The 18,179-nt window shown below is 44.1% G+C and overlaps 1 protein-coding gene across 2 annotated transcripts in view; it reads right to left on the bottom strand.

The window, feature by feature from the left end:
• The window catches only part of CSNK2A2 (casein kinase 2 alpha 2), a 40,301-nt gene extending 22,999 nt beyond the window's left edge, over positions 1-17,302 (bottom strand). For both annotated transcript variants that reach the window (XM_067552590.1, XM_067552596.1), the window contains exons 1-4: positions 17,049-17,302; positions 15,995-16,106; positions 4,231-4,332; positions 3,183-3,233 (exon numbers count right to left, since the gene is read on the bottom strand). In XM_067552590.1, the coding sequence (XP_067408691.1) occupies positions 3,183-3,233; positions 4,231-4,332; positions 15,995-16,106; positions 17,049-17,152 (369 nt within the window). In that variant the 5' untranslated portion in view covers positions 17,153-17,302. The remainder of the gene's footprint in view (positions 1-3,182; positions 3,234-4,230; positions 4,333-15,994; positions 16,107-17,048) is intronic.
• Between the last annotated feature and the right edge of the window lie 877 nt (positions 17,303-18,179).

Raw genomic sequence — 18,179 nt, forward strand, 5'->3', positions numbered from 1 at the left:
TTGCTGCCCTAGGACTTGACTTTGTCTCATGCTGTTTGTTAAAACGTGTAAACAAAATGTAAAAAGTAGTTTGAAAAGATTTTCAGCCATCAACTTAAATGGCTATGTACTGGGGGCCAAATGCCTGGATGGGGCATGTGTGGTGTATACAAAATTCCATAATTCAGAACAGTACACACTGTTTGCACAATCCAGCTGATTCAAATTAAACCCAGACAAATCAAGGTCATTTTAATTAGTCCAAAAAGTTTGCAGCATAGCATTGGCTCTTGTTGCCATTTACTCTAATGGGGGTAATGCTCACTCCCCCTAAAACACTGTCAGGACAAATTCTTTTGCATGTTACTATACTCTAGTCTCCCTGATTAATCCCTACATAGAGTAAATAATGTCCAAAATGCTACAGCCAGATTAATTACATGCACTGGCTGTGGTCAGCAAATTACAGCAGCACTTGAATCACTACACTGACTCCCATGTGATGGAAGCCATGAATGCAATCTTGAACCACAAGGGTTAGAGGACTTGCAGAGCTTTCACATGGCCAATACATGGGTTCCTTATTCCTTTCAACATGTTTTCAGCGACTGAAGCCAAAGGTGCTAGCAATCCCATTTGAGGGAAAAGGGTTCCTGTGGCTGGGTATTAATTACTTGGTGAACCTTAGGTCTGGAACTCTGTGTGGAACACTTATTCTCTGAGCTGTGAACTCAGGGAGTTTCTTCTTTTTAATTCCTTTCCTCCTTTACCCCATATTCCAGCAACTCTGCCTCTGAAGAGGCCTTGAATCTGAGCCCTTTTGGGACCATCCTTGAGTCCAGAGAAATTCACTAAAGAGCAAAGGGATGTAATGTAATAACCTTGGGACCAAAGGTATTTAAAAACCTAAAGATACATAGAGATGCCTAGTGGGGTTTTCTAAAGTGCTTAGGTACTTAACTCCTATTGATTTAAATGGAAGCTCATTAAGTGCCTATCTGTATCCTTAGGCACCTAAATACCTTTAAAAATCTGGCCCTTGCTGACCTGGGAGTGAAGGACCAAGCTCTTCTCCTCTCCGTAAAAGCAAGTTGTACTGGCAACAGCCAAGTGATATTCCTTGTACAGTCATTTACTGAGTACTTTGTAGCCTAAGTCCTCAGAAGTGAGAAGCTACCAACAGTTCCCACACTCATGTTATTTGACATCAGAATATTTTCCTAGATATGGAGTAAGAAAACTGCTCTCAGATATAGTGGGGGGATAACTGATGGCTGTTGTCCTTTAAATGACAGTCACTCATAATTAATTCTATCTCACAGAGTTAATAACTTATGGTAAAAAACTCACCTAGGGCACACAGGGATGACCACACCTAATTCAGAAGGTTACTAACTACACAACTCTTTTGCAAATTAACTCATTTTCCCAGCCAGAAACTGTTACACTGGCAAGTATGCTCACTGATGCACCAAGTTAGAACAGTTCACCACAGGAAAGAGAAATATTCTACTCAGTTCCCCAGCAATCACAAAGGCAGAGAATATACAGCAATCTGGAAAAAAGCTTTACAGTCATGCCAGACCTTGGCTATGATATTTGTAAGTGAGAATACTCGCTCACAGACCTTAAGTCACAACTCTACACAACAGCACTGCAGGATTTTTAAGCAAATCAATGCCATCATCTCTATCAACAGCCCTGCCATAAATAGAGTATCATAGCAGAGGGATTAACTTAGCTTTAAAATACAGCACAGCAGCAGTTGCTATATTGAGAGAGAGTAACTAGGAAATGCAATAAACTCTCCCATTTTCCTGTATCCTTGGAACTTACACCTCAAAGTCACAAGGAGGGACAGCTGGACAGTTTCGAGTTCTATGTCTCATAGCTGTACTTGAGCTATGTTGGCTGAAGTTATTAGGGAAGGTAGTGTATGGACCAAATCCATTATTTCCCCACCGTTGTCAACAGCAACGTGGCTTTTCAAAGGCTTTTCTTCAAAGTAAACTTGCTGTAACCTTCCCCTGGTGCAATCTAGGCTGGTGAATCACTGCGTCACCCCAGTCACCCACTCCTGGAGCCCATCTTATTCTGCTTTGTTGTGAGAGCTCCCACTCCTGGGTGCCCACACAGTCACCAGCAATCAAGTTGCCCCCAACTCAGTGAGTGAATGACTCTAACCAGCCACTTTTTGAGTTGTGCAATAGAATGATCCCAGCCAATATCCCCAGTCCCTGATGCAACCCTAGGAACTGCCCACTGAACACTGCAAGCTTGTATTTTCGTCAATTGATCAACAAAATGGATATGCACCATCCCTGCCACATCAAATGGAGTCTCTGACACACCTTAAACCAAATGCACAGTTTCAGGTAAAATAAACAAACAAATTTATTAAACTACAGAAGGATTTTAAGTGACTATAAGTCAGAGGAAAGCAAGTCAGATTTGATCAAAATAAACAAAAGCCAAATGCATTCTAAACTAGGCTTAACACTTTCAGCTTCCTTACAAACACAGATGATTCTCACCACAGGCTGGTTGGTCCCTTTCCAGCCAGGCTCCCCCCAGGTCAGAACTTCAGTTGTTTGGTGGTGTTTGTAGATGGAAGTGGAAGAGAGCCCGCATGGCAAAATGTCTCCCCTTTTTAAAATGTCTCTTCTCCTCCTCCTCCCCCCCCCAGGTCAGGTGACAAACAATGTCCTTGTAGGGGTTCATCCATGTCCTGAGTCAGTGAGCAGTACCTTATATGGCTTCAAGCTAGCCAAGGAAAAGGGGGCGATAGCTCATTTGAAGGTCCTTTTGATCTTTTGTTGAGACCTGGGCCACTCCTTCGTTCCTGGAATGCTGCAAAGCTGGGTTTGGTTTAATCATGGCTTAGTGAGGTGCGAATTGCCCCTCTGCTCAGAGTGTCTTGCTTGGATATGTTTTAAGCCATGAGATCTTTGGGCATATCACATAGCAAAGCCTCATGACCATACACATGACATTACAACAAATATATTACTATAAACAATAATGTTCAGTACATTATGAGCATTCCAGAAACATTTTATATGACATACTCTGCATTAAACAATACACTATTACATAAAAGGGTGATCATGGGGGGTGTGCAGTGTGTCACACCTGGTGTATGGTAAATTTAAAGGATTTTGAGATCTCCCACCTTTCCCGCTTTGGTACAAAGACAGACTCACCTTAAAATCTGTATTATTGATGTACTCAAACACCAGAGCTGGGGTCTTTGACTGCAAGAGAGAAAGATTAAGAGTTAGCCATCTTCCTGCAAAAGCAGTACCTTCTGTCCTTTCTGAGCCCCCTAATTGTGACTGAAAAAAACATGCTTGCATGTAGTTTCCTGCCCACTGTTATGCTCCACACAACAGAGCAGGAAAGGGTGAGGAACACAACCCCTGTCCTGCTACCAACAAAGTGGGCTGGAACAAATCATCCTGACTACCCACACAGCAAGCAACAGCTAGGCATTTCCCACCATGCTATTCCCCCTCCAGCTGATTGATCACAGATAGCATAAGACGTTTCATTTCACCTTGCTGTGCACTATCACGGCTGAGCTGGTAAGTGAAATCGTATCAGTATCTTGCTAATACTTACAACTTGCTAATCATTTCCTCTTGTAGTTGTCAGTAAAATAAAAGGTCATCTGACCCAGCCCAACAAATCATTCTCTTATGATCCCCCAAACAACAAAGGAATCATTTTGGGAAAGGGGCAAAATCAGACCAAACACGGGAAACATCACTTATGAAGGAAGGAAGAGGAAATAAGCAGCAGCAGTTCGGTAAGAAGACAAGAAGATGTAATCAAGTGGGAGGACGAGCACCTGCTATGAATTCACCTGGACAAATCTTACCAAGTGGCCATGATGCAGAGATGACATTTATTTGTGTGTGTTTAAGACAGGCACGTTAGACCCAAAACGCTTCTCCCCACACACCAATCAATTCTAGAGGTATCAGATACAGAATGGGAATAAAGGATTTTGGGGTCAAAGGAAGATTTCCAGGTCATCCAAACCAAAGTATTCTCAATAAAACCTAAAAACCCAACATTGCTCTTCAGTGAAGTAAGATGCAAACAGCAATATGAAGGCTAAAGCAACAAGATAACCAGCAACAAATAGGAGTTTTATACTTGAAACATGTATTTCCATGAATTACCCTATAGACTGCAGCTAAAGACAAGCCCAGCACACAAGATACCCCAGGACATACTGACACCTACCACTGGATCCTTGACAGTGTCAATCAGCTTAATGATGTTGGTGCCACCTCGCAGATTCTCCAGAATCTTAACCTCTCGTTTTATCTTCTTTTTCTTCACTGGCTTAAATACACAAAAATGATTAGAAGTGAGACCCTTTCAGAAGAGAACACCAGTTCTCATCCAGTGCTTTATACTGGACTGAACTACTTCCCTCCTCTGGGGGAGTGGAGGGGAGAGGAAAAAGGAGAATGATGAGAACACTTCTAGCTGCAAGGAGAAGGCAGTTTTCAGAAAGGGTCAACATACAGCAGACAGGAGCCTCGAACAGTGAATTCCCTATTGTCAGGATAGGTTTCTTTTCCATTACATGCAATCTCAGAGTGCTTTGCAGACAAAAGTGACTACAAGTACTATGGTCATAAGCAAGTGTAAAAGCACTTAAAGATGGCTTAATAAAAGCCCAATATGGAGAAGGTTATAGTTAGTTGTTATGCATATATCATCACGACAAATATGGCAGATGTTGTACCATAGCCTGTGTTCACTAGTTTAACACACACGATTTTCTTGTTCCACTGCTGTGCAGCTCTTATTTCTTCTAGACATATCCTATCTTGAGTCGTTCTTCAGTTAGCTAATTTGCTGAAATTCCAGATATTGAGGTTTATGAAGGAGTTTAGACGACACTTAAGTGTATAATTGCACACCATTTAGCACACATTCATCTACCCCAGGGAGTGTGGACACCCACTAAAGCTGCACCTGTTGACAAGTTATTGCTTTTACACACACTTTTAAAAAATTGTAAGGACATTTTAAACTGTTGTAAACTTGTCTTCAAACATACACACTCCAGAAACCTCTTTTGGGGAGCAAACTTTACAAAGGAGAGATCTTATTAAATCAGAAGGGTATTTTTTTAGCCATACTGATCAGCTGCCCATTTCCATATAAAGAGATGATAATTTACATAACTCGGCATAAGGGAAGTTGAAGTTGTTGACTCTTTATTCCTGCAGCTGCTTGGAGAGGAAAAAGCAGCAGAGCAGGCAAGTTTTAAGACAATGTCTATGAACAATAGTCCATGGGCCACCAGTGGTCTGCAGCATGAGCCACTCTGAGAACCGCAGTGAGGTACTAAGAAGGGATTTAAGTTCATGAGATGCACTCTCTCCCACTCACATATCACTCCCTCCCAAAAAAATGGTTTGTAAAATGAGAAACTTTAGAGACCCACCATTGTAACATTGAATTTAAGAACCCTACTTTTTCATTTTTGGCTGCCTCCTGAAGCACTGAAAGTTAAAGATCCCGGAGAGTCTCTTAAAGTCTTTAAAGCTTTCAATTTGAAAATAAAATAGTAGTAAGAACCCCTTACACACAGGTATGAATACTAACCCTCTCCCCATGCCAGCTCCTGCCTTTAATAGACAGCATAATCATAAACATACCCCAGGGAATGCTCAATAAACACAGACAGCTAAAAAAGTAAGAGAGCCAAAGGAAAAGCTGAAGTGTCCGTTAACAGACTCCCATTAAACATAAGTTATATTTAAAATCTACATTAAGAGAACATTGAAGTTGAACTGTTAAGCATCTACAAATTAGGAAAAGAAAGTTAAGTTGCACATACTACTTTACTCTACCCCCTTGTGAATACACACTACTACATAGTTAATCCCAATCACGAACTCTCTCTCTCTCAAATGAAGGGATTTTAGGCTTTTGGGAAGATAAATTTCATACAGTATCTAGCCATATTGACACACAACCAGAACACTATGTGCTGAACACCTTAGAGAGGATCTGGGCAGTTTTGCAAGATGCAAAGTGTATGAGGCAAAGGCTTCTATATAGCCCTTCCATTCACTGTGAACTTGCACTAAATTCTGCAGTACGTAACTACGTTTTAGACACAGGAGTGCTGTGTAGCCTACTTTCAAAGAGTTAAAGTATCATTCCAGCTGTACTGCACGTACACAGAGAAAGAGAGGGTCAGCTCTCAAAACTCTTATCAAATCAAAATGAACCCCATTTTCACCAGAACTCTCCAAAGGCACGGATCTCTCAGTAAGGCCTATCTTCCTGAAAGATTATATTTCATTTTCGGCCTCCAACCATTTTAGCTTTAGAGCTGTTCCAAAAGCATTATAACTGTATTTATTTATGTAACGGAGAAAGTATCTCCTCCCTCATACACTGTCAAACGTGGCTGAACCATTTTAACTCAAGCTTTCCAAAACAGGTCATCTCCCAACGGAGATCAAGGTTAGAAAATTTCAGTCTCAAAAGGTGAAAGTTGCAGAAAGTTATGAACTACTGAAAATGGGTTTAATATGGAAGCAATTAAGCAAACCCTGATATATAACAGTTACTGAGCCTCCCCTAATACATGAATTCCAGCACAAGATATAATACAACCGTATGAAATTGCATCATGCACATCAGTTACAGGAGTCAATCAGAGCTGCAGACAGTCAGTACTCTCCAGTGTCCAATCGAGAGATGACAATGGAAGACAAGAGCCACACAAGAAGCAATGACAGAACTCGAATGTCTGGGACAGCAGGGGAAAAGGGCAGTCGCTTGCATGTGCCATGGACCCAGCATTCTAATCAATGAGGGAAGGATGTATGTTTGTTTTTTAAGCCACCAGGAAGAGATTTCATTATGGAACTGTAACTCCATGTATAGCAGAATGGCTTTGTAATGGCTTCTAGCTTTGTTCACATGGTTTGATCATCATCAGAAGACCAAGACAGAATTAAAGGGACATAAATCCAGTTACTGTATTTGTCCATCTGTACTCAGCCCCACACCCACACACAGTTGCAAGTAACTGAAGGGACGCTAGGTTGTCACTCCATCCTCAACACAAGCCCATTAAGCCTGGCCACTAGCAAAGCCTCAGAACTACACAAGAGCTCCTCTGTCCCATACACTGCAATACCAGCCAGGAAGCTGAAGAGGCATCTTTAACTTGTCAACAGGACAAAAATGATGTAGTCATTTGCAGTGCTGTTGTAGCTGTGTTCGTTCCAGGATATTAGAGATACAAGGGGGGTGAGGTAATATGTTTTATAGGATCAACTTCTGCTGATGAGAGAGACACACTTTTGAAATTTCTCAGAGCTCTTCTTCTGCTTAAAAGCTAGTCTCTTTCACGAACAGAAGCTGCTCCAATAAAAGATATTACTTCACCCTCCCTGTCTTTCTCAAAGTGATGTCAGACAGTTAACATCTGTATTTCATGTCCTAATCTAACAGGGGGGAGGGGATGTAAACCCCACTTTCCCCTTACACTGTATTAACTCTGAGCTCCTTAGCATCAATGTAGGTAGAGGTACTGTGGTTCCTCCATCCTGAAACTTTTATTAAGATTCTTCATTATAGCAGCAATGACCACTCTAGTTAAGGATGAACAAAGGTTTCTACTCTAACCCACTTTTCAATCATACATGTCCCAAAATTTTACCTTCTGTCATGAACATTTTCAAGCTCAGTCTCTGGCTGAAAGTGGTTTTTCTTCTTTTCAACATGTGAACAAAAATGGTTCAGCCACTTTTCAGATCAAAGAGAGTGACTTTAAAAAAAAATCTTTGTAGCTGAAATGCCAGCAGGTGGACGTTGAAACCTGACAGGGTTATCGTTGTCATTAAATAGAAATCGTTTGGAGCGCTCTAGCAAAAACTGGTTTCAACTTGATTGAGTTAAAACCCCTGTATGCAATGCATCTGCAGTGCATTTTTACTGCTAAGCTCATGAAGCATGTAGCTAAGGCCGGACAATACACACATGGCTAACAACTATGCACTTTACAAATTGTGTATGGACAACCTTAGCAGGTCTCCCTCCAACCCCAACAGCCAGGAGCTTCTACAGGTGCTAACCTGTTAGGGAAGCACAGGAAGGAAACCCTGCTCTTGTGCTCCTCGGCAGTGCCATAGATGGGGTGCAAGCCTGCCCTGCTTTGCATCATTTAAGGTTAGATGCGAGAGGGCTCTCTTCTTGACACTTTATCAAGTAGTTGGGACAGGGCATTCTGGCAGTATCTAGCCAAACTGTCAGGATTATGGCATTTTTGTCTAACATTTCTCCTTTTAAAAAATGGATAATCTAGGAAGTTCCACTAAGTGCTACATTAGGGGATCAGAAGGGTTGCATAGCTAATGTTCAAGAGTCAGGAGATCCCAGCATTAAAGGTCACGTGTATAACTTTCCCTCTACCCCTTGTACACATGCATTAGGGTCACCCCCTCAGATACATTATACAATTTTCTTCTACAACCTTAAATATCTTTGTACCCTCTTTTACTACTATAGTACTGCCCTCATAATGCCCTCATAATGCCAAACAAAGCCCATTTCAGCCCTTTTAATGAAGAGTACACAAACTGCACCCAATACTGGCCATTTCCTACACTTCAAAGTTTTACTAGTATAACTATTCCAGGTAGAAATGTGATTCTCCCACCCCCTTTTTCTTAAAACTGAAATAGCTAAACTGGTAAAAGTCCTAGTTTTACCAGTATCAAGGTACCTTAGATTGTTATAGTTATTCTTCCTCCTGTACAGGAAAACCTATTACCAGTATAAAGCATCTTTATAGCAATGCAAGTGTGTCCATGCTGGGGTGTGACATTTGTACTACTTTATTGACATCAATATAGTTAGAGCAGCACATCTTTCTAATGTAAATAAGGCCTCACTTTTGTAGATAACTGCCTCCTCTCCCAAACTGCACCTACATAGAGAGGTATTGATGATTGAAAAGAAAATGTATAGTGCATGCCTGCTGACTACATTTAATACACATCTCTAGAGACACAGTTATATATAGGAAGCCAGATTATGATAATAAAGAGTGTAAATATATGAGAACAAAAAATACATATGCTGCAGAATATGTAACTAGAACTGTAGAGAATACCGTTTAGGAGATATACCCTGGGCACGTAATTAAAGCCTTATTGTAACACAGATTTGAGATTGCATATGCAACTTTAATCACTCAAGGCAGGAAATGACCAAGTTAATCAGGCAAACTAATATTTTCAACCTTTAAAAAAATGGAATAATATTCTTTGTTCACCAAATCCTGACTATAGGCAGATGCTGTAATGATTCCAATGAATCAGTAAGCAAACCTTGGTGTACAGAGTCCAACCTCAGAAAAACTTGCCTAGCATCCATATGACAATGTTTAATATGTAGATTGGTATTAAAGGCCTGTTTATAGCTAGCAATTGTTACCAAGGGGGTTATTATAACCGACCTACTGAGCACAAACATTGATTGCTCAATAGGGAAACTGGCTTCAGGACCGTTGAATTTATTTTGTCATTAGCAAATGTTAGCTGGAAAACCAAGTAATACAGATTTAAAGCAGTTGCAAAAATGAGCATTTGTTTTAATAACAATTTGTGCCTTCGCTGTCTTGCAAAATGTCCTTTACAAAAAAGTAAACTTTCCTTTTAAATTCCCAAGAGCAGCACAGAAAAAAAAAAAAAAAAAAAAGCATTTAAAATGCTAAGTTGTTTTTGCCTTTGTAATTCTCCTTGCTCACCTTCTAAAGTCGCATATGGGTACCATTCATCCCCTCAGCCGGCAGGGATGGCTCCAACCAGGGCACTTCAAGACCGCTGCATTTGAGATATTCAGGACCGAAACATGGATCCTCCCTGCTGGGCCAGTCTAACAGAACTTATTTACTAGTTTCTGCCCAATGTCAGTATGACCAGACTGATTACACACCCACCTTGCAACAAAAAGCAGAATATGAACACTCTCCCAGTTCTTAACCAATCAATTGATTGTGTTTTATGATAAATCAGTAGCTGTTTGGCACAACCGAGTGACATCCTTGATTAAAATTGTATTACAACTTTAAATCGAGTACACAATCACAGTGTCATTCAAAATGGGACTCTGGCAACAGAATAAGCTTTAAACCGCACAAGGCTAATGGCACGGATTGCTCCCCAGCTTGTGCATTTCACAGTTTCTCTGGTTGTTTGAGCTAAACATCAGTGATGTGTTTAAACGAGTGTTATCATCCCACACCACTTGCGGGGACATCATGTTGTGGAATATGCAACAGGCAGATGATTTGGGCCAAGAGGAAGGAGGCGCATCTTCAAAACACAACTGAAAGAGTAGAGGAGAAAGTAATACCAGGAATATGCTTTGGTGCGAGCTCAGTTTTTAGGATGGAGATGGTGACCGAGTCAAAAGCTGCAGCCACAAGGAAGCAGTGACATATCTGATCCTACTCCATGATGTTTCTTCACACCAATATGAAAGTAATTTAAATACCTTAAAGTTAGTTTCTTCTAAAGGGCTTATAAAGACTCTAGCCTTCAAAGAAAATCATATAGTGGTTCTCAGAAAATCTAATAAGACAAGATTGATAAGGAGGTTTTCACACTATTGAGAGGATATTACAACCAAAAAGAATGATAAAATATAATACTGTCCAGTAGCCTATAGTGCCCATTCATCAAAACCGCTGTGTTGAAGTAGTTTTGGATAGGCCCCTTTCCCCCAGTAACCCTGATAGGAGAAATGGACCAAACTGTCACACTGCAATGAGGTGCAGCAGCTCAAGAATTGAAATCACCAAAGCGAGCAAGAGAACAATTCCATTCTCGCTAGAAACACAATCCCTTACACTTCACCACTCAATCCCGCTGCCTTTTACTGCATCTTTTCCCTACCCTTCCTGTGTATGCTGCCTATTCAGATTGTAAACACCTCAGGGGATGAATCTTTTCCCTTATGAGTCTGTAAACACATAGCACACTGAACAAAATACACAAATCTAGAGAGAACAGAAGTGGGAAAAATCCTGAACAGAGCTGTATATAGATGCTGTTGTCACTGCCTTCGGCAGACAACAATATTGAAGATAACAGGCACAAGGGAGAACCCAAACTCACAGGCTGTGAAAATCAGCAAGGAAGTGGCATTATATATCGATGGTATGCACTGGCAACTTTAACTATAACCGTCCCCAAGCGTTCCCATCTTCTTTCACTCACTTGTAACTTTCCCAAAGTTTTATCTTTGGGCTGCAATTTGCTCTGCTCATTCTTGCCTTCAGAAAAAGAATAAAAAAGGTTCCTTGAGGTAGCAGCAAAAACAGAGGAGCCATTTTCAGGAACAGAAGGAATGAAAAAAGCAACACTTTTTTCCTTCCTAAGAAATCATGAATGCAGCCAGTTTTTTGGGTTTTTTTAATAGCTTTAGCACCTCAGCAGAAGGTGATGGAAACTTGAAATTTGGCAGGCATACAGCACCTAAATCATAGACAGGCCTTTCGCTGGTCAAGTGAAAATTCACTTTGATTTGGTTTGATTTATGATGTTTAAAAATCAGACTGGAGATCTGCACTGGATTATGTTGGATAACTTTGATATTCCATTGGTAATATATATATGCACGTTACATAAAAATCAATGGAAACTGTCACTGACTAGATGATGCCCTGGAATTATTTTGGTTGTACAGCAGAATTTCAGGGCTCAATCCTTGGTCCAGCCCGAGCTGTTCTTGGGATAGGACCTGAGTGGGAGGCAAAAGTGGCCATATGCCATTTTTGCATGTTTCTTGATCCTCAACGCTGCCTCAGACTGGTTTGGCCCTCTGCATAAAATTAGAGCATCCCTGAACCTGCTCTAACTTCAATTGTTAATGGCCCTCCAAGAGGCAGTTTTGCCAGATGGGGATCACCAGAGTACAGCAGCATTCTGACTATCCCCTTCTAAGCTGAGAAACATGCCTTATACACACATCAAGCTGGCAGAGAGCTAGGTACATCACCCAAAGAATAGTCCATACGAGGAAAATCCTCACCAGCCTGATTCATAGGTGGTGCCTGCTTAGGTGGCCTTACAGATTCTTTGCACCACTGGAAGAGTGTAAAGACCAAGCAACTGGCCCTCACTTTAAACAAATGGATGCTGTGGAATGTGATCTCTGAAAACATATATGGGATGAAGCAAGTGTTCCTGCCTTCCAGACTGTACATATTGTGCATTACAGAGCATTTAACTGTTGTCTAACTACAGTGGGATCTGGAGGAACTCTCTTTCTTTATTTGCTTAAAAAGAAAACACCACACACTTAGCAAGTTTCACACAAAAATGTTACATGAAAAGAGCATTAAAAAGCACTCAAAAAAGTCAGGAAAGAGACAAAGTTACAGTTGCCCTCTTGTGCAGATTAGGAGAATATCTAATTACATTATCTAATATATATCATTATGATAATATCTAATGAGTACTGGATGGACAATGAATGAGGCACGGTTTTGTAGTAAAATAGTATATGGTCTAGAGCATCCTGCCTTATTCACCACATCGTTGTATGGTGTGTCCTGAAATGAAGCTAGAGCCTGCAGCACCCTACCCTCATTCACTGTAAAAGTTGCATGGCATGCAGTAAATGAAGCAAGAGAAGAATGGTTATATGGTTAAAGCAGAGGGCTGGGACCTAGGAGGTCTAAGCTGTATTGTTGCCTCTTTCACAGATTTCCTGTGCAACTTCTGACAACTCTCTCTCCTTCCTCCTTCCCCGCCCCCGTGGTTCAGTTCTGCATCTGAGAAACTGTGATAAAACTGCCTGATCTCACAGAGATGAGGTCAGGAACTCAGACACTATGGTGATGAGAGCCATAGCAAAGCCTATAAAGAAAAACATATCCTTAGTCAGTGCGGTGTGGTGTGCAGCAGATAAGACATGGGGCTATATTGAACAATGAGGGTAAAAATTGTTACATTCTGGTTTTTCTTTCATAAACTATAGGCTGAATTCAGAGGGCCAGAGAGATGCACCCTATTTACTAAAACAAGAGCACACAAATAGGCTTAATTATTACAGATTTAGTGACAGGAAATTACTAATCTATGTATATCTCATTGTGACACTATCTATGCATGCTGTGATTCTGCATCACACGCAATGTGGCAAATTGAAAGTTGCCTTTTACTGATCCAGTTTCCACTTTGAAGAAAGCTCATCTTTATGTTCCTGTACTTTCTGCTTTCACAATGTAACTCACAGGAACGCTGTTTACACATTAAAGTGAAAAATGTCAGCCTGAGGCCTACCAGCAGCACAGCACACAGTCTGAGACAGTTCAAGCTCATTTCCAGACCCAGAAAGCACTAGATACATTCCTGTAGCAATACACTCAGACCCTGAAGAGAGGGAATGCCTCGCCTTGCTCAAACGACTCTCTCCAGCTGACTCACGAGTGATGATGACAGGCTCCCAAAGAGACATGGATTCACTCTACAACAGGGAGAAGATACCAACCCAGTGTAGGCCCTCTGGGTAGGAACGGAGAGGAAAAAAGACAAGAAGATTTCAGAAGGCCCTTTCCTGGCAATAGTGTCTCACTGGCTCCCCTTTCTAGAATCACAGAAGATGAGGGTTGGAAGGGACCTCAGGAGGTCATCTAGTCTAACCCCTTGCTCAAACCAGGGCCAACCCCAACTAAATCATCCCAGCCAGAGCTTTGTTAAACCAGGCCTTAAAAACCTCTAAGGATAGAGATTCCACCACCTCCTTAGGTAACCCATTCCAGTGCTTCACCACCCTCCTAGTGAAAAACTTTTTCCTAATATCCAACCTAGACCTCCCCCACTGCAACTTGAGACCACTGCTCCTTGTTCTGTCATCTACCACCACTGAGAACAGCCTGGCTCCATCCTCCCTGGAACCCCCCTTCAGGTAGTTGAAGGCTGCTATCAAATCCCCCCTCACTCTTCTCTTCTGCAGACTAAATAAGCCATGCCTTCAGCCTCTCCTCGTAATTCATGTGCCCTAACCCCCTAATCATTTATATTCTCTCCGCTGGAGTCTATCCAATTTGTCCACATCCTTCCTGTAGTGGGAGGCCCAAAACTGGACACATTACTCCAGATGTGGCCTCACCAGTGTCGAATAGAGGGAAATAATCACTTCCCTCAATCTTCTAGCAGTGCTCGAGGGAAGTGATTATTTGCATACGGTGATGCATGGGTTCTCCTTGCACTGGATCAGTCATCTAATGTCCACCACCAAAGCTCCAGGATGAATTTGCCAGACTGGTGGTAAACAGAAGCATATGGTTTCCCATGCTTAGTCAAGAGCCACCTCTCCATATAACAATTACATTCTGGCTACTTTTTAATATTCTCTCTTTGAATGCTGATTTTTCTGCCCCTCAGAGTGCTAGATAGCAAATGTTTAGGTCATGGCAGCAGCATCCAAAGGAGGCACAGGCCTGAACAGTAAGCCAAACAAATTCAATCACAACATGCAAGCTTCACCTCTTCATATGAATATACAGAGTAACCAGCCAACTCTTTGATGTGGGGCTCTCACTGAAGATTCATATGACTTTGCTGCCTTAATTCTGAACCCCAGTTAAGCTGTTGATATAGCTAACTCTTCTCAAAAGAGGCTGGGAAGTCACACCCTACCCAGTATCTGTTTCCAGGCAGAACATGATCTATGGCAGAACAAGATGAATGGGGTGAAGAGGCAGAGGAATCAGAGGTCTTGGATGAGCAGACCACCTGGTCCTGAAGGAGAAAGGAAAGGAGCAGAGCCAATGCTAGCTGGCCAGCCATGCAATCAGAGCAGCCTGGGCTATCAAGAGGATTTTGCCAGAGCAAACGTTGTCAGACCTAGTATCCAATTCACAGGCTGACAGGTAAACGCTGCTCTGCTGAAAAGGGCCATGCATACATGGCAGTTAGCTATTAGCCACAGCGGCTGAGGGGCCACTTCCTAAGTACCCCTACTGTTGCACTGAAGATTGATGCATGTCTGAGTTCTCAGCATTTCTAGTGTTAGAAGCAGGCTTCTGTATATTAGGGGAAAAGCAATAAGATGATGGTAGACTTAGAAAGAAGGACTGCAGCTGCCAATCATCCCAAAGCATTCTGTTAATTCACCAACCCTCATTTCTCTCCCCTTTAACATCCTTCCATAATCAGCTGAATGGTCACTTCTTTCATAGGCTGTGCATGCTACTTCCAGTGCTCCCAGGCAGCAGTGATATGAGAAACTACTCTCCCCACGAGCCAGCACAGAGCACTTGGCTGACCAAAACCATTAGGATTTGAATAGCTACCTTTGTACTTCTGTCCATAATGTGCCACTATCACTGGGATGTTACCATAACAGAACATACCATGCAGTGAGTGATGGTAAACAAGTTTCCTTCTTTACCCTGATTTTCAATTATGCTTACGACTAACATTAAATATCCTGGAATTTGCCATCCAATATGCTTTCCAGAGTACCAAGTCCAAGATTTAGTTTGCTTTCCCAAAATCTATACAGCCTGGCTCTGTTACAGTTAAATGCCAATCATTTAAAGGTTAATGGAAGGACTCCCCCTCAAGGCTTCACATTACTGTTGACAGGACAGTTCACAAGTCATTTTAGACGAACATTGCCAGATATTATTTACCAAGTGCAGAAAGCACATCCAGTCCCATTCAAACATCAAGACACACACCATTCTTATCCCAAAGAGACTGCAGTCTCAAACTGACAAGCACCCCTTGACTCCTACTACCCAGAGTGGGAGAGAAGAAAGAGAACATCAAAACATCACTACAGGGCACAAACTGAAAATCTGTTTTCAGAGATGTAATCCAGCACCCCAACATCAGAGAGGGCAGGGCTGAAACCCAGGAGACCTCCCCTCCCCCAGATAAACCTAGAAAGATGTCCCCTTTCACACACTTTTCCAGCTCAAAAAAGACATCAACTGGACACTCACCTTGAGGATTTTCACAACCACTCTCTCGTTGTTGGTGATGTTTATGGCCTCAAAGACTTCACTGTATTTTCCCCTGCCGAGTTTCCGAACCAGTTGGTAATCATCCTGATTACTGTGAACAGCAAAAAGGAAAATAACTGACAGGCTACCAGGCTGGAATTCTCCCTCCTCCCAGCCCCATTAGCCCTTTGCATCCAAGGCATTTGGACATAGCTCTGTGCATTAAGCGATCTGCTTTCAGATGAGGGGGCAGGCCTGAAACAGCTATATTCTGCAAACCCATCCCCAAACGAGTTTCTCTTTGGGTTGAGAAAAGCCTTTAATCAAATAGCTCAGTTTGCAGCACTAGTGCCCACAACCATCTTCCTCTCAGTCACACAGCCCTGTAGAGAAGAGGAGTGGGGACACTGTGACTCTCCCTTGAACCTGCTCTCTCTCCACAGCCTTTAATATCCATCTCAGGGAAGAAGAGACACCCTGGCAGCTCTGAGATCTCCACCCATCCCTGGACTCATGGAGAGTCTATTGCAAGGCTGCTCCTGAGGTGGGCTTCATTGGCAGGTTCCCAGTGCAATTATGAGGGTCAGTACCAACTCCCACAATGCATATCCTTGGGGGTCACTCAGTACCAGCCTCCACCACCCCACAATGAGATTTGAGGGATCTCTGACCTGAGGATCTGGTCATGGTGGGGGGCAGCTCCCACCACCCACGGCCCTGTGTCTGGCAGAGAGGGTGGAGGCACTGCATAGCAGGCCCCCCCCCGTTAGCCCAGCTTTGGAGTGTGGGTGGCAGCAGCAGAATCTCCCTGAGACAGGGTTTAGAGGAGGGCCTGGCCCGAGTTGTGGGAAAGATCTCCAGCCTGCCCGCCTCCCTCACCAGCCCCTGCTCCCCACAACCCTAGCCCAGCCCAGCCCAGCCCATTCCCCAGCGCCCCATCCCTCCAGCCCATTCCCCTCCCCACCGGCTCCAGCCCGCCCCCTCAGCCCAGCCCAGCCCAGCCCCTCGCTCTCGCTGCCCGGCTCGGTCGGGGCGGGGGCGGGGGCCGCTTTACCCCCAGCTCGGGACGTGCGCCTCGTAGTCCCAGTACTCGCGGCTCCTCAGGCTGTTCACCTCGGCGTAGACCCGGGCCCTGCTGCCGGCGGCCGGGCCGGGCATGGCGGGGGCGAGCGGCGGGGGCGGCTGCAGGAGGCGGCGGCGGAGGGGGCCGGCGGGGCTGCCGAGGCGGGGCACGGAGCGCAGGAGGGCGGCGGCGGGGGGCAGCAGAGCCAGGCCGGCCCGGAGGGGAGCGGGGCAGGGGGCCGGTCCCGGCCCGGCGGGGGGAGGGGAGAGGAGAGGAGGGGGCGGGGCTGGCGGGCCGGGCTCCGGGTCCCGCGCGGTCTCTGCCCGAGGCCCGATCCCCAGCGGCGGCGGCGCAGCCTGAGCCGGCCCCGAGCGCAGCGCAGCGAACCCGGAAAAGGGGCTGATCCGGCGGCCGCGGCCCAGCCAGCAAGAGAGTCCGCGGCGGAGACCGGCTGCGCGGGCGGCGCCACAGCGACCCCTGCGGCCGGGGGGACCCACCGCACCCGCTGGGGCCCTAATACTGGTATGACTCCAGCCTCCCCACTCACCCCCATAACCCCATCCCCTATTATCCCACCCTCCTGGAGCCACTACATCCCAATGACACCCAGCCTTCCCCTACCCCTAGAGACCTATAATCCCACCTCCTATTGCCCCCCTAATTCCAATGACTCCCAGCCTCCCCACCTACCCCTAGAGACCTGTAACCTCCTATTCTATTGCCCCAGACCCTGAGCCCAACTGAACCTCCACTCTCCATCCCCTGAAATCAAATATGTCCCTAGAACCCTCTACAACCCAAAGGTCCCAGAGCCCTGCAATTCCCCTCCAACCAACAAAAACCTTCTCAGTTCCTCCCCACGTCTCAGAGCTCAAGAACGTCTTCCCAATTCTTCAACCTCCCCAAAAGCTCCATCACACACCCTCCATCACCTACTTATCCATCTCCATCCAACCTTATTGCCACTTCTACATCATCACCTCCTGCCTAACCCACCATCATTTCAAGATCAACACCATGGCACCTCTCAGTCACACCATCCACAGCGGGCAGTGGTGGCTAAAGACACAACAGAGCTCAAAATAAAGGGAAACTGCTTTAAACCTAACCTGGCCTGATCTC

Source organism: Emydura macquarii, unplaced genomic scaffold, assembly GCF_026122565.2.
Source record: "Emydura macquarii macquarii isolate MOO-44397 ecotype Brisbane River unplaced genomic scaffold, CSIRO-AGI_Emac_v2 contig_295, whole genome shotgun sequence".
NCBI classification, from domain to species: domain Eukaryota; kingdom Metazoa; phylum Chordata; order Testudines; family Chelidae; genus Emydura; species Emydura macquarii.